This window comes from Chiroxiphia lanceolata, chromosome 22, assembly GCF_009829145.1.
Source record: "Chiroxiphia lanceolata isolate bChiLan1 chromosome 22, bChiLan1.pri, whole genome shotgun sequence".
In the NCBI taxonomy this organism is placed as follows: Eukaryota; Metazoa; Chordata; class Aves; order Passeriformes; family Pipridae; genus Chiroxiphia; species Chiroxiphia lanceolata.
Window position 1 is genome coordinate 2,900,769 of NC_045658.1, and position 14,928 is coordinate 2,915,696.

The 14,928-nt window shown below is 42.5% G+C and overlaps 1 protein-coding gene across 1 annotated transcript; it reads right to left on the bottom strand.

Moving 5' to 3' along the window:
* Window positions 1-3,767: 3,767 nt before the first annotated feature.
* Window positions 3,768-10,324, bottom strand: LOC116797351 (arylacetamide deacetylase-like 4). Its single transcript, XM_032708752.1, has 4 exons — window positions 10,154-10,324; window positions 6,026-6,242; window positions 5,241-5,304; window positions 3,768-4,539 (listed from the first exon to the last, which is right to left on the bottom strand). Exons 1-4 carry the CDS (start codon window positions 10,322-10,324, stop codon window positions 3,768-3,770), a joined length of 1,224 nt encoding a protein of 407 aa, XP_032564643.1.
* Between the last annotated feature and the right edge of the window lie 4,604 nt (window positions 10,325-14,928).

The window sequence follows — 14,928 nt, forward strand, 5'->3', positions numbered from 1 at the left end:
GCAAAGGTTTTCAGCTCCTGTGATGTCACCTTTGGGAACAGTGTGGTTTTTTAGCAGTCTGCTCAGACTGTGAAGGCAGCAGATTCTCATTCTGAAAAGTAGCAGTGTGGGTAAAATGACTGTGGTTTTTTCTTTCCTTAAATAATAATAAAAAAATAATACAAGGGATGAGCTGCTCTTGAACTGTGTATTAAAATGAAACTCAACACAGAGAACCCCAGAGCTTTAGAGTGCATAATCCATGACCTGCAAATGAAAGACCTCAGGTATGATTCCTGACTTTAGAAACTGTTTCTTAACTGTTTAGAATAAACAGGATGAAACTTCATATCTGGTGATTTCTGAGAAGCAGCCGATTCCCTCTGCCCAAACTGATTCTTCATTTTATCCAACAACCCTCTGTGGACTTTCACTTCCCAGTGTCCCCCCTGCCCCTCCCTCCACTGCCAGAAGCTTATTCACATGCTAATTATAAAATCAGGTTCTTTTTGGTTTATCCTCCTCGGCGGCATTTGATGCCCAGCTTGATAAGGGATGCTGGTGAAAGGCTCTTTGCTCTTGGGCAATGGCAGTGGTGCAGTCAAACCACTCAGGACTGAGGTGCACAGAGGGTTCAGCTTTCCTATCGCTCAGACAAGAGCATTGGGAAACACTGTTACACAAAACGTGATTGCAGCTCCCCTCTTTAGTAGTGACAGCAATTAATCGGCTAAACCCTGCTGTGCCAATGACTTAGGTGTGGTCTGAGTACACTTATCAGATCTGGCCCCTCTGGGGATCTAAGAAGAAGCCTTCTGACACCTGTGACAGATCCTTTGTGCTAAGGTTCTTAGCACCTGTGGTTCTTCTTTGTTCTTAATCTTTTTGGTGCCAGTTCACCAACAGCTGGCAGGTCTTGGACTCTTCCAGGCACGTTAACTAGATCCAGACATCACAGCACATCCTCCCCCCACACCAAGCCCAGGGGCTCCACACAAAGACCTGATGTGCTGGAATGTGGTACAAACTGTACAAGAAACAAACTAGTTTGTTCCTGAAGTAATAATGTGGTTTTTTTGCTTTGGGCATCGCAGGTGCACAAAGTCATACTTAATGTTTTATAAGCTGAGACTCAGCAATTTACAAGCTTGAGGCCCAGGGTGGAGAACCATTCCCTAAATAATCTTCCAAATGTATGCCCTCTCCAGCTTCTGAGAATTAATTAACCTTCTCTCTTGCTCCTGTGAGACTGACCAGAGGATAGACCACGCCAAAGTCCCGTTTTCTCCTACCCCAGGAACTACCTTTCTTACTAATTTCCAGTGAGGAATTAAATGTCAGGGCCTGAAATCTTGTCAATCCTTAAGATTTTTTTCTGTTCTGTGGCTGCACATGCAAGGGGGACACAGAGACTGAGCCGGGTGTAACAGACATGAAACATTCCCTCACCTCATCTCCAGGCAGTCCCAGGGATTCTCCCTCTGGATCTTGGTGCTGATTAGGTGGCACCAGGAACTCCCTGTGAATGGGTGCCTGTACTGGGATACTGGGAAACCTTTCAGAGAAGGTGCTGTGCAAGCCAAGAAGCTCCTGTTGAGTTCTGCAGAGCGTGAGAGCCATCTGGTGCTGGAAGCCTGAACTTGAGACCTGAGCCAGCCTGGTCTGAGCCGGGAGCTTGATTGCTCTGACAAGGGCTGTTAACGGCTTCTTTTGTGCCATAACTCCTGTGCACACTTGTATCCGAGTGTATTTCCCTGTATTCACTCCTTTTGGAAGGACACTGGTGTGCATAATTCCGTAGGTGTCACTGATTGTCACGTTGATTGTCACTCACTGTGTTTTAGGTACTTGAAAGTTCCACGTTCTGGAAATTATAAAACTGTCTCCAAACATCTTATCCTAGCAAAGCACGACACACAGCAGATCTGTAATTAATTAAAATAAATTAGAGGACAGGAAGTTCCATGGAGACAATTACATCTTGTGACTTTCTAAAGTTTAGAAAATAAGGGAGTCGTGACTAAACAAGGAATACATTATTTCAGCACTTGCTGTTCTCTGCTTACCCATCTGCACTCCATGGTTATAACCCTTGATTAAAATGTGTGTGTTCAAGAGAGCTAATAATGCTGCTGCCATATTATAAAGGTAAATTTGGTATTTTTTGTGGTAAATTAACGACTGACAGATAAAGGACTGTGGAAGAATCTCAGGAATAGATCAGTGCAGAGTTTGAACATTGGCCCATAAATGAGGGGTAAGTCCAGAAATTGGATAAAGGAAAGAAAACAAGTATTGCTGAACTGACAAGGAGTATAATACTGCACTGAAGGATTGAGTGTAAAATAGCATGAGATCTGTAACCATCTCATAACTTTTAAAATCCAAGGTGCAATTGTACAGACATCCTTATTTCCAGCACTTCCAACCTTCTCTGTACCTGCCAAGAGTCATAAAAAACCAGGCCTGCTATGGAAGGTGCAAACAGAGAGACAGGAGTGAAAATCATCTGAATAAAGATAAGCCTAACAACTCCCACAGGCTGGACTGCAGTTCATGTGGTCTCACCCAAACTACCTCTAGGCCATCCTGCTCCAGCCCAGGTAACAGCACAGCCATGGGGGGACAGACAGGGATTAACTGCTCCAATATTCTCCAGCTTTTCACATGGCTTTTGAGCACACACCAACTGCTGGACTGGCTTCAGCTCCCAACCTGTGAGCTGCTGAGCCACATCTTGAGAGCAGAAACCAAAATGAATCCCCAGCTTCACATCATGCCCTTGCATAACCAAGGAAAATCCTGAAATCCTCCAACAGTGGAACATTTGGAACTCTTATCACATTATTTACTCCTGGAAGAATTTCTTTGAAGAGCAAATTGCTACTACCTGCAATAGGAAAAATGAACCAGATAAACCCTCTGTTGTGCCAACAGAACATGAAGAAATACAATTTCATTTTGCTGAGAGGGACTGGAGAAGGAGCATTCACAAGCAGCGACTTGTTGCTGCAGAAATCTGCACCAGCCCACCTGTCACCATATTTAATTTAACCCACCATCTTCTTCCTACTCACAGTTTGCCTGGGAGAGAACAGACATTACCAACCTCTCTCCACAGCTGTGCATGCATGGATATTACAGGTGCAGGGTGGTTGCACAATGTCAAATATTTTACAATGCTGAGGCACTGCGTGCCCAGCAGGGCTGCCATGCAATGGCAATTATCTTGGCATCTGTGGTTACCAAAGCTGGATCTGTCCTAATAACAATATAACAACTGAGCTCAGATTTTTCTTTTCCTTCCTCTTTTTGGAATTATTTTGGCAGCTCCCACGCTGTTTACATATTATCTCCCCAAAATCCAGGTAAGCCAGTTGAAGTAGTGAAGGTATTTTCACTCTCCAGAGGTGTTGGGGGGCACTTCCCTGTGCTGCCATGCTGATTTTGGGGGATTTTGCTCTCTGGGGGCATGGGTGTGCACGCTGCTGATTACTCACACACTGCTTGCTTTAGAATGTTTTTTTTGATATGGTGAGTTTTTATTCTTTGACACATGAAGAGAACACAAATCCTTACAATGCAAGAAGAGAACAGCAAAGCAAGCTTAAAAAAATAAAGAATAAAGAATAAAAATACACGATGTTGCTAAGTTATAGCAGTAAAAATCAGAACTGAGCAGACCATGCTAACGTCAGAATTTCTTGCCTAGGTTCTAATGTACGAATAACTAGTAAATAGTTAATTGAAACACACTCTCTTTGCATAGCAGTATGAAAGAAAATATTTTAATAGCCTTTTATGAAGTCTACAGTGTGATTCACCACTGTAGTTGATGATGGAAAAGAGAAAATGCCATATCCAAAAAATCCTATTGTGCAGTGGAAGCCTTTTTCCACGTGGTGCCAGGTGACTCTTACATTGTTGTCCTCCAAGCGTTTCTTGAACAACAGCCCCTCGTCCCTGAGCACATCGTGCTCGCAGGTGACAATACAGGTGTCAGGGAGGTGACAAACAACAGCATCCTCTGCCAGCAGAGGGGAAACCCTGCACTTAAACAGCTCTGGGACCTCCTCGTGGACTCGGGGTAAGAATGAAGCGGGGGGCGGTGCTTTATAGCCCAGTTTAAACTCCTCCGGGATAAGATCGGGGTTTATCCATTTCCTGTATTTCAAATTCATACTCTCAGGGACATGAGAACCTGCCAGGATGGGTTCCTCCAGGGAGCAATCCTTACCCAGGTACTTGAGGATGTAGCGGACCGTGCGCTCCCGGGACAGGAAGGCAGCGAAAGCGTTTTTGTGGTGAGAGGGCAGATTGAAGTTCAGGGCTTGGAGAAAGGGAGAGATGAGCACCTGGGCACGGATCTTTGGCAGATCTGTCCTGGGCACCAGTTCCTGGCAAACACTGGCAGCGTACGTGCCCCCTACACTGTCCCCACAAACAATAACCCGAGCGGGATCCACCCCGTGGGCGTGTGCAGTCTGCAAGAAGTGCACGGTAACTGCGAGACATTCCAGAGTCTGGGCTGGGTACTTGTACTCAGGTGATAAATGATACCTGAGAGGCAGAAAATACAGCTGCTGTTACACATTGTTAAGAGTCTCGTCTTAAATACATCCCATGCAGTTGCAAAAACTCCCCCAAACCAGTATTACTTACCTCGTTTAAAGTTTCACATGCTGAAGCAAACCAGGACAGCTTCCCCTCCCTTTCCTTCTCAAAACCAATTCCTCCCAGCTTAATAAAATCCTTTAGTAATGAATCTTTTCACGGAAGAATTTGTTGGAAAAAACTGAAGTTTCTTTCTACCACCAGCTATTTCCCACAAGCAAAACACCTTTAAAAGGCAGCAGTGGTCCATGCTGGTTTTAAAAGATCTTAGACTCATTATTTACTCCTTAAAATCACCCCCAGGGGATTTTAAATATCCCCCTTAAATATTAAAACCTGGCATTGGCCTTATAATTCCTTATTATCAAACAAAGGTGGTGATAGCAATGTAAACCAAAAAAATCTCTTCGTTCTTCTGAAGAGAGCTGGCAAACAAATTCCTTCTGTAACTCTGCCCCTGGATCAGGTATTTCCCATTGCCATCCCAGGGCATGTGCTTGCTCCCACACATCAGCAGTGTGGGGTGGACAACACTTAGTTTCTGTTCTTACATTCAAAGAAATGTAAGTTCAGGGCTGTGTGGGGAGCAGGGGGAAAGCAGCAGAGTTCTCCAGTTCTGGGATTAGCACTGGGAGGAGCTCACTTACCCAACAGACACAACCACTGAATCAGATTTTTTGGCTATGTACCGGCAGACTCTTTCATGGCTTCCTGAGGAAGAAATGTTGTTGATGTAATTAATATCTTAGAAAACTTCAGTCAGCACCATCCCCTATTTTTTTATGACTTATTGCCGTGAGGGAGTGTGGGCCCTTTGCCTATTTAGGGAGTACCCAAATTTTTGCTAGGATAAAAATAATCCAGACCTTTGGTCATCAGCACATACTGTGAGGTTCATATATTTAGGGAGAGTGTTGATCTATGAGGAAAATAAGGATTTATCATCATTACTATTAGAGAATGAGCAATGGTTTTAAACAGAGAGGGCAGAAATCAGTTTGGATGTAAGGAAAAACATTTTTTACAATGAAGGTGGGGAGGCCCTGACACAGGTTGCCCAGAGAAGCTGTGGCTGCCCCATCCCTGGAAGTGTCCAAGGCCAGGTTGGAGGGGGCTTGGAGCAACCTGGGCTAGTGGAAGGTGTCCCTGTCCATGGCAGGGGGTGGAACAAGATGATCTTTAAGGTACTTTCCAACCCCAACCATTTTTTGATCCTATGGTTCTACGATAAAAAGTGCTATATCCTATAAAAATAATTTAAATTCCAAGTAAGTGCAGATTAGAGAGTTTAAAAAGGCAGAATAAACATTAAGTGCTTTCTATCTCTCACTCTCTCAGATTAAGCTTCGGTCACTTCTTAGGTTCGGGAGAGTTTTTAAAAATATGCAGTTAACAACCCTAAATAACCATATTTTCTCTTTCAGTTCCTTACTGATGCTTCCGAAAATCCCGCATCCTCCATGGAAGAGGATGACCCCTCTCCGTTTGCCTGCAGATGCTTCTCTTGGGAGGTAAATCCTCACGGGCACCCCATCAAAATGCAGATCTTTGATGCAGAGCTGGGAATCCCCCAACACTGGCAGCCCATCTGTGATCAGCCTGAGCAGTGTGTGCTCCTCAACGATACCCAGACGGTTCAAGTTCTTTGCCTAGAGAGATATAGCAGGAAAAGTGAGAAATTAATACAGGGAATACAAGTCTTCCCACTCTAGAAAGGCCACAGCTTACCTTTCTCTATCCTGTATTTGGGATAATTGCGTTGGTTATTTGCTGCTTTATAGGATTCCCATAAATAACTCGAGTGGCTTTGGGATTTCAGTTAAGGAAATGAAAATGCACATCTTCATGGTTTCTGGAAGAATGTTCTAACACTTGTTCCATTAACTGTATTATATAAATGCCTTCTAACTCCTATGATCTGGATTTACCACAAGTAACAACAGGCATTTGCTGAGGTGTGGAAGTTGGGAGGCCTGGGGCTCCTTTTCTGATCAGTGAAGAGAAAGAGGCATTTCTTGAGGACAGTTCCAATTGCAGGTGTGTTGAATCATGTAATGGAGGTGTCTGTTCATCTCCATGGATTATGAAGGGAGGCTGTGTACTTTGGATACCTCAGTTAAAGGATTTAAGGTTAGGTGGGATGAAATCATCCCTCCCATGACAGGATTTAGTATAGTGGGAGGAAAAGGCTCCTGCCAGTCTGTGTGCAAGTTTGGGAAATTACTGGTGTTGGGTTGTCTCAATGGCACAGGGTCAGTGAGAACAAGCTTTAAGAAAATCACTGTGTCTCTAATCATTAGTGAGGGGCTGCTGGACTAAATGAAGAACTGATGAAAATGGTTCTGAATCTTATCTCCTTCCCCATCAGTGAAACCTCTGCCCTTTTCAACATCTCATATGAGATGACTCTGCAGTTACTTTTTTACATCTAATCAGGGGAAAATCATATTCTGAAGGCAGGAAAACAAACATTTTGAAGACAGGGAAGGTTTGCTAAATCTGTCAAAACATTTCCTTATCCAAGGCCAGGATAATTCAGATAGTCTAAAGATCACCCCAGAATCCTCCTTTACTTTGAACACATGTTTTAATGGATATATTTCCTGCTAGGGACAACGTTTCCTTTCCCATTACATGGGGACTTACATGCCCTTGTGGACTACTGTAATTTATTCTTCTGGAATGGTGACAATCATCACAAGCCATTTGCAAATTGTATTGTTCTCTTCTGAGCTACAGAAATCTCTGTATCAATGCCTCACAAACTACAGGCCAGCTCTGCTTTTGGAAATTGTTCTTTCCAACCTTGTGTATCACAGATTGTTTCTTCCTAGAAAACTAGACCAGGCTGCAGCAAACAAGTTGGGTGAGGAGCAATAAAAGAAACAACCATGAGAAAGAAAATCAGTTAGAAACAAAGATGGGAACCCAGAGATGATCTGGAGTTCTTTCATAACACTGTGCCACAAATGCCAGCAGTGCTTGGGGTGGTTTAAGCCCCAGGTCCCTGAGACAAATGGGTAACTATAGGCACAGTTTTAGGTATCATGGCAAAGGGGAAGATTAATATAAGAGCCAAGGCAATTGTGGCAGAAACCACAGAGTGAGTATAACCTTCCCCAAACAGCAATCTTCTAAACTCTCATGACTCCAGTCAGTCCTTCTGTCAGAGTTATGGGTTTGGAATGGTTTGAAGTTGGCAGAATTGCTGTTTAATCCCATCTGCATTTTCTAACACCCCTGAGTTTATCCAGAGATTTCAGATGACAGTAATGTATGTGATACACTTGGTATCAGAGCATCCTAGCTGAGGATCCTCTTTCCTTGCCTTAGGAGTTCCTGATGTTACAGAGGCATCTCCAAATTCAGGGAAAACACTGTCGTGAAGGAGAACAGGAATTAGGTGTGTACTCTGTTGAAAAACTTCTTGATCAATAATCATGAAATACTTCAGAACCAATATCAATACACTGAAAAGCCAAAAGGTTTGACTGTTCCCAGACAGATGTGATCAGTGTTAGTAGGAGAAACACGTTACATAAACCAGGTTCTAAAATGTGCATATGTGTATGAAAAAGGACATGTCAGCACAGCTTTTCTTGTGAAACAGGGTCTTTGAAAAACTATTTACTGGAACACCTAAATTCTGGCACAAGCTGGCTTTTTATGTGGAAGATCATATGGGGACCAGATTTTTACTGTAAAATAATTATGAAATCACATACCAACAAGCAAAACCCACTCAGTTTGAGCTTCATGGACTTTGGGGCTGCATGAGGCAGTCTTTCTGTCAGCCACTTTGAAGTGTTTGTGCTTTGCCAGCCAAAGTAATTCTCAGCAAAGCTTCCTATCACAGTGCAACATGGACAGTTGGTCTGAACACAGGAGTGTAAAGCAAAAGCCAGGATGGGAACTAGGAGGCTTCCTCTCCTCTCTTCCATTCGAGATTGTCATTGATTTCTTTATGACACAGGATGTGCCCAGATGCAGCAGGAGCATCATCTGTGTGACACCTCTGGTGTCAGAGGTGAATATTTACCTGGTGATGCAGCTTTTCTGAGACATATTGCAAGTAAGGTGGGACAAAAGAGGAAAAGCCTGTCTTGTATTGTAGAAAAAAGAGGTTTTTACTGCAACATACAGTACACACATCACTGGCACAGGAGGATGGCACAGGAAGAGCAGCATTCATCAGGATGAGCAGGGGAAGTTACCTGCACAAGGCATTATGCACTTAATAAGAAACCTGTGAAGTCCTCACTGTGAGGGCTGCTCCTGGGAGCATAAACATAAACCAGAAATTCACCCAAAGTACCAGCAGATGTCTAAAGGTTTTCAAAAGAAAATTAGCTATCAAGTGGATTCAGTGCAGAGCAAATGGGGAAATGCATCTTGAAAACCATCCAAAAAAGGAAGCAGAAATTTAGGGAAGATATTATCAGTGAAGAGAGGATCTGTACTATTGCATAACAGACACCTGGGAGCTGTAAAAGTGGGTTAAGAGTGTCAACTGAAAGAATATTTTCACCCAACCAAGTATAGAAACTTAGAGAACTTCATAACACACAGTCATATTATTATATGAAGTTCATATATAACCTAACAGGAAGAGCAGTGTGAGGTACCCAAGGTCAGCAGCCTCTTCTCTCAGGGTGGACAAAACAGGAAGGTACGTGGGGCCTGGACCACTGGAGAACCAGGGACAATCCTGGATTTGGTGAATGCTGCTGTGTAGGTTCAAGCATCCCACTTAAATCTTTAATAGAAGATAATGCCCCAAATCACCCCTCAGGACGTGGGCCCTAATTATTGTGTTCTTTCTGTCTAACTGGGGGATCAGAGAACATTCACTTGAGAGGAGCTTCATACAAACAGCAACGGAGCCACTCTGGGATTTTCCTGCAGGCTTTCTTTTGCCATATTACCTGCAGGACGTGACAGAGGCTCCTCCTGTGTGCCCCTGTTGCCTTTTTTGAAAGCTTTTTGGGCAGAAGCCCACAGCACAATGAGTCTGGCTTACAGGTACTTAAATATAAAGTGATAACAGACATAACTGAACCAGGAGGTTCCATTAGATGACTTCTGGAGGTGTCTTCCAACCCACCTGATTTATGGTATCTAACTAAAACTCAGTAATTCAGTCACTGCAGAATAAGAACAGAATGATGGGTAAGAAAATTACTGCAGCTAATTAAAAATTTAGGAAACTGCCTTGCATATATCAGACTGCACTGAGATACAGAAACTTTGATTACTATTATTCATGTAAATTATATCCACAGCCCTCCTGTCACCCACAGGATCAATCATTTCATTATAGAAGGCAATCAAATTACAATTATGACATAAGAATGGATATCTCAGTATTTAAAAGAACTCACCTCATACTGGCTGCTTTTACATCAGTAAAGAACACCAAGTCAACCTTTGGCCTTTATCTTTAAACCTGTGTTACTGTGTGGCTCCCATTACGGGTAGTTGCAATATTTACATGCACATCTTCATTCTCCAGCTTTTCCTTTCCTGAAAATCCCAGTATCACAGAGCATGGTCAACTCACCAGAACTTCCACCAGAGCGTACATACAGTGATAAAAGCGGAGCTTTGAAGGCTGGTCAACATCAGGAGGAATCTCTGCCTTGAAGGAATTATAATCTGTTACAATTAAAACCAGTAATACAAAAACAACCAGAATTCCTGCTATTAAAACCAGAGTATAATAGGATTCCATTGTTCTTTGGTGGGAATAATTTGTTAGACACTGATCTGACCCTGTCCGTATTTATATCCTCCAGACTGATTCCACAGAGAAGTAATTTGCCCTCCAAGTTCCCTCCACCCTCCTCCTCCAGACAAGGCTCCAGGTGCTCACAAACATCCGGCCATGACAACTGCACTTGGCATGGTCACAGCTCACATGGAGCAGAATCACTTCCAGGAAGTGCCATTACTTTGGATATTCCGAAATTGCAAATGGACTTTATTTTTTATCTGGTCTAGTTGCATTCTGCTTTATGAATAGCTCTCTCTGATTTTTTGCACGTGAGTGTAATGATAACAGCCCTACTCCAGAGCCCAGGGAAGAGTGGCTGAGCTGGACTCCAGTCTCCATGCTCAGGAATTGTAGTGGTTCTGCTCATGGAATAGGTCTGAAGGATGGCTTGAAGGCTTTTTGCTTAGTGCTGATCTCTCTCCCCTGCTCTCCTGCTGAGGCCACAACAGTTAGAACAGACATTCTGAACTCCATCTAGGACTCAGCCGCTTAGAAACTGTAAAAGTCCAAGGAATTTTGCCTTTGGAGATCCATCCAGAGCTGTCAGTTATTGGGCAGCTCCCTCCCTCAGGGTGCAGAAGGGACTCTGGGCTCACCAATGGTCCAGTGACAGCAGAGGAAAACTTCCCCTTGGCTTGGAGAACTTTGGCCCTAACCCTGTGTGCTGATTCTGTCTGCAGACAGGATTTTGATGGCTTAACAACAACATATTTTGGTATTTTTTTCCAAGACAACTCTGTGCTGTCCATTGTTGTGATTCAGGGGTGATCAGACCACACTGTACCCGAATGCTTGGACCAAAGGAGGGGATGACAGTGAAGGAATGAGTGACCAGGGGCAACTCCACGGATTTCTGTCCACCATGTGACTGCACCAGACTTGTTTGGGTAACATTAAAAAGCTAACAAGAATCAGCTCAGCTTGACAAAAGCAATACAATCTACACTTATCCCCTGAACACTCTGAAATATTCCTTTATCCCCACTAATCTCCCAGACACTGCGTTTTAAAACCCTTATAAAAGCTTGTAATCGTGGTCACAGAAGAGAAATACTCCACTTTATTCTTCATTTGGCTAACCAGGGATCTTGACTCAAAAAAGGTGAGTCCTTTCTAGCTTTTCTTATACACTTTAAAAGAGCAGAAAAAATATATCTGCTTAGAAAAATCCCATTTATGCAAAATATGCATTACAGGAAAGAGCAAGAAACTTCAAGACAAACTAATCAGTGGGGTAAAATAACATTTAGCTGTGTGGAATGAGTAAACAAGATGAGTCATAAAGACATAAAATACCAGATGATAAGAGTGACAAGACTGGATTCTTAAGAGAAGAGGTGTGATCCTCAACTTCAGTGGAGGTCAGCAACTACAGCTGATGGAATTATGGGGTTTAAAATTAAAAGAGACAGAGAGTGAGAAGCTGTTAAGGTAGGAAGACCAAGAAATCCATGTAAGTTATGACATGGAACTCTCAGCTTAACTCAGCAGGCCTGGACCTTGTAATCACAACAGTCATCTTTGAAATATTGACTCAAATCATTCAACCAAGCTGGGGAACAACTGATCTCTTCCATCACTGTGAGGTGCAGGACACTTCACTGAGCCCCTCCCAACTTCCTATTCCATCCCAATCTTTGAGGGTACATCAACTGGAATGATTTTTAAAAACTCCAAACAAAAACAAAAACAAACAAACAAACAAAAAACCCAACATAAATTAAAGCAAAATTAAGACTACTTATATATTCAGAGAAGGAATATCTAGGTTGGGGTTTATTGAATTCAATGCAATCTTATTTCCCCACAGCAATTCATACACCTGATCCATCCCAGCCTCCCAGCCAAAAATGTTTGCCTTTGCCAGCAGCATTCTCTTCCTAACATTGCTCCTCTTTTTGGCTTCCTTTGTAGAACTGTCAAGTTTGAAGAGCCTTTGGACAGTCAGAGGCCCTGAATTATTTCACCTTGGTACGTACTAGTGAGCCACTGGCTCTGAAAAGAAATTATAGCTGCATGTAAGGAATTGTTTTAAAAAGACATTGTTAGAAAGAATTCAGGGGACATTTTATCCTGAGATTTCTTTCCTAAGCTCATTTAAAAGTTTCCAGTGCAAACCTGTTACAGGCATTAGCCTGCTGTTCAGTTTTTGTCAAAATCCATGTCACATTGGTTTAGGAGGATTTCAGGATTTTTCTCTAATTTTGAGGGCCTTAAGGACATAATTCTTGTGCCTCCCCAGTTCCTTGTGTGTCTTAGAAGCTTTGCCAGGACTGAGGAATTAGTCAGAGGGGATGGGTAAATATCGACTGGTATAAAAGTGAGGTAAATGCAGGGAAGAGCAGGTGAGTCCATCAGTTTAACAAATGCAGTCATTCCATTCCTGTTCACATGTGGCATCTTTTCACCGTTCTCTCTTCCAATACAAAGAAGCAGCCTAACAGATTGAGACAGATTTGGCTTCTAATTAGAGATAGGTGAGGAAAAAGAAGGGCACTTAGTACAAATGACAAACTCTAACATGTACTAAAGCAACCAGCAAGTGAAACAAGTACCAGAATCATGATGCTGCATCCCTTTGAATTCCAGACAGCACCTACGTGCACCCTGAACACTTCTGCTTATAGACACAATTATATTTACACATCCTGAATCTGAAAAAAGGATGTCATCCAGAATTTAGAATTACTCAGTCATCTTTGTTCATGACACTGCTCGGTGTGAGACTCTGGGAAAGCAGCAAAACATCCAAATGCAGCTTTTCACACAGGACTGAACGCAGAGGCTTTGCTGTCAGGGCTGGAAGTTAACCAGAAACCTGGGGCCTTTGAGCTTAGTCCGTGGCAAAACTCCACTTACAAGGCAACAGTATCAGACTCTTAATATTTAAGAGCATAGAGAAGGACAGTGTGAAATCACAGAACCACTGGGACACGTTTCAAATGGAAAATGTGAACTCAAGGGAGGAATGAAATCAAGAAGCACAAAAATTTAGCTCTTGATTTATCCAAATCTGACAGCAGGACTTCATCTAACACAAAACAGATCAGCTTGGCAAAAGGTTTTCCTTTTTAAAAGGAGGTTTAGGTTTATTCTGTGATCATGATAGATTGTCCATGATCAAGAACCCTGCATTGATGTAAAAAACTGGTATTACTTGACACCACAGTCACACAGACTTTCCATTGTGTAACTGCTCCTCTGCGCTCCCAGGTTTTCACATTCTTCACCAATGTACTGTATATATTTGGGTGGGGTTTTTTTAACTTGAAAACACAGAACTGTTAGCCCAAATGGCTTTCAGACGTGCCTCGAGCATGGTTTTAATTTCCAGCTCTTTTTCCTTTCAAAAGTTCTCGCAGTTTAGCGACTTCATTTGCACGAACAGCCTTCCGAGGCTGGCAGGGACTTGGCTGCAAAGGCTCTGTGAACAGAGCCAGGGCTCTGCCAGTAAATAGAGGTGCAACATGAAGGTGTGTACAGAGAGTGTATCAACTTGTTTTGGAGGTAAATGTTGCTTTTTCATTGCTGTTTTTTCCTTCAAGACAGGGCAAGTCAGAAAAAGTCAGATTCTACGGCTCTCACTGAGAGTATGAGTAAATCCACACTAAGTACACTCCAAAAGCTGTACAAGTACAAACCCAGAAATTTAAACAGACAAGTATCTCTTTACTCCCACTCCAAATTTGGTAGCAACTTTGTACATAGGTCAAAGTCATAATGAATAATAAAAAAACCACTTCCAACACATATTTAGATTATTATTATTCAAGCTGGAAACAGATACATTAAATCAATATTCACAAGATTATTCTGCTCCCACTGGCTTCAAAGGAACTGCAAATGTTTTACATTAATAATGAATTTTCTTTTAAATCCAAACAGGTTAACTGTGTAATATTGCTGAGCTTTCTACTTTAAATGTGTCTGTGGTCTCTTTATGCATAAAGAGACTGAACTCAGGAATCAAAAAAATCAAATGTACTTTGATGGAGTTCATATCCTTTCATTTTCAACACTGCTCCTTATTTCCGCACCAGAAAGTTGTTATATTTGTTCCCAGTCCAGACACTGAGTCATTCCTGTTTAAACCAGACACTGGGCTCTCTGGGTAATTTCTCTCTCCCCTTCAGAGTTTTTGGACTGAGAGGAAAGTTGTAATGCCAGGTGCCTCCCTAAGCTCCATTTCTAAAGGTATTACTGTAAAAACGCACCGAGGTGCTAAATGCTGCCAAGGGCCATGGAAATCCTCTGAGCTCTGGTTATTTCAGAGGCAGCTCAGTTAGGGAATACTCACTGACTCTGGCAGTATGGACAGACTTGGAGTTTCCAGTCAGAAGGCTTCATCTTCTTTCTCCAAAAGCCTCTCTCCTGACACTTTGTCGTGATGCAGTGACAGTCAGATGGCTTATTTCACATGAGGTAACCTGGCAGGTAAAGGTAAGAACTCTGCAAGTCTCTCTCTCAATTTTATTTCCTTTTTTTTTTTTCCTTAAAATGTTCGTGTAACTTAACGGAGCTGCAATTCAAGGATTTAGACATTATTCATATTTTGTGTTAAA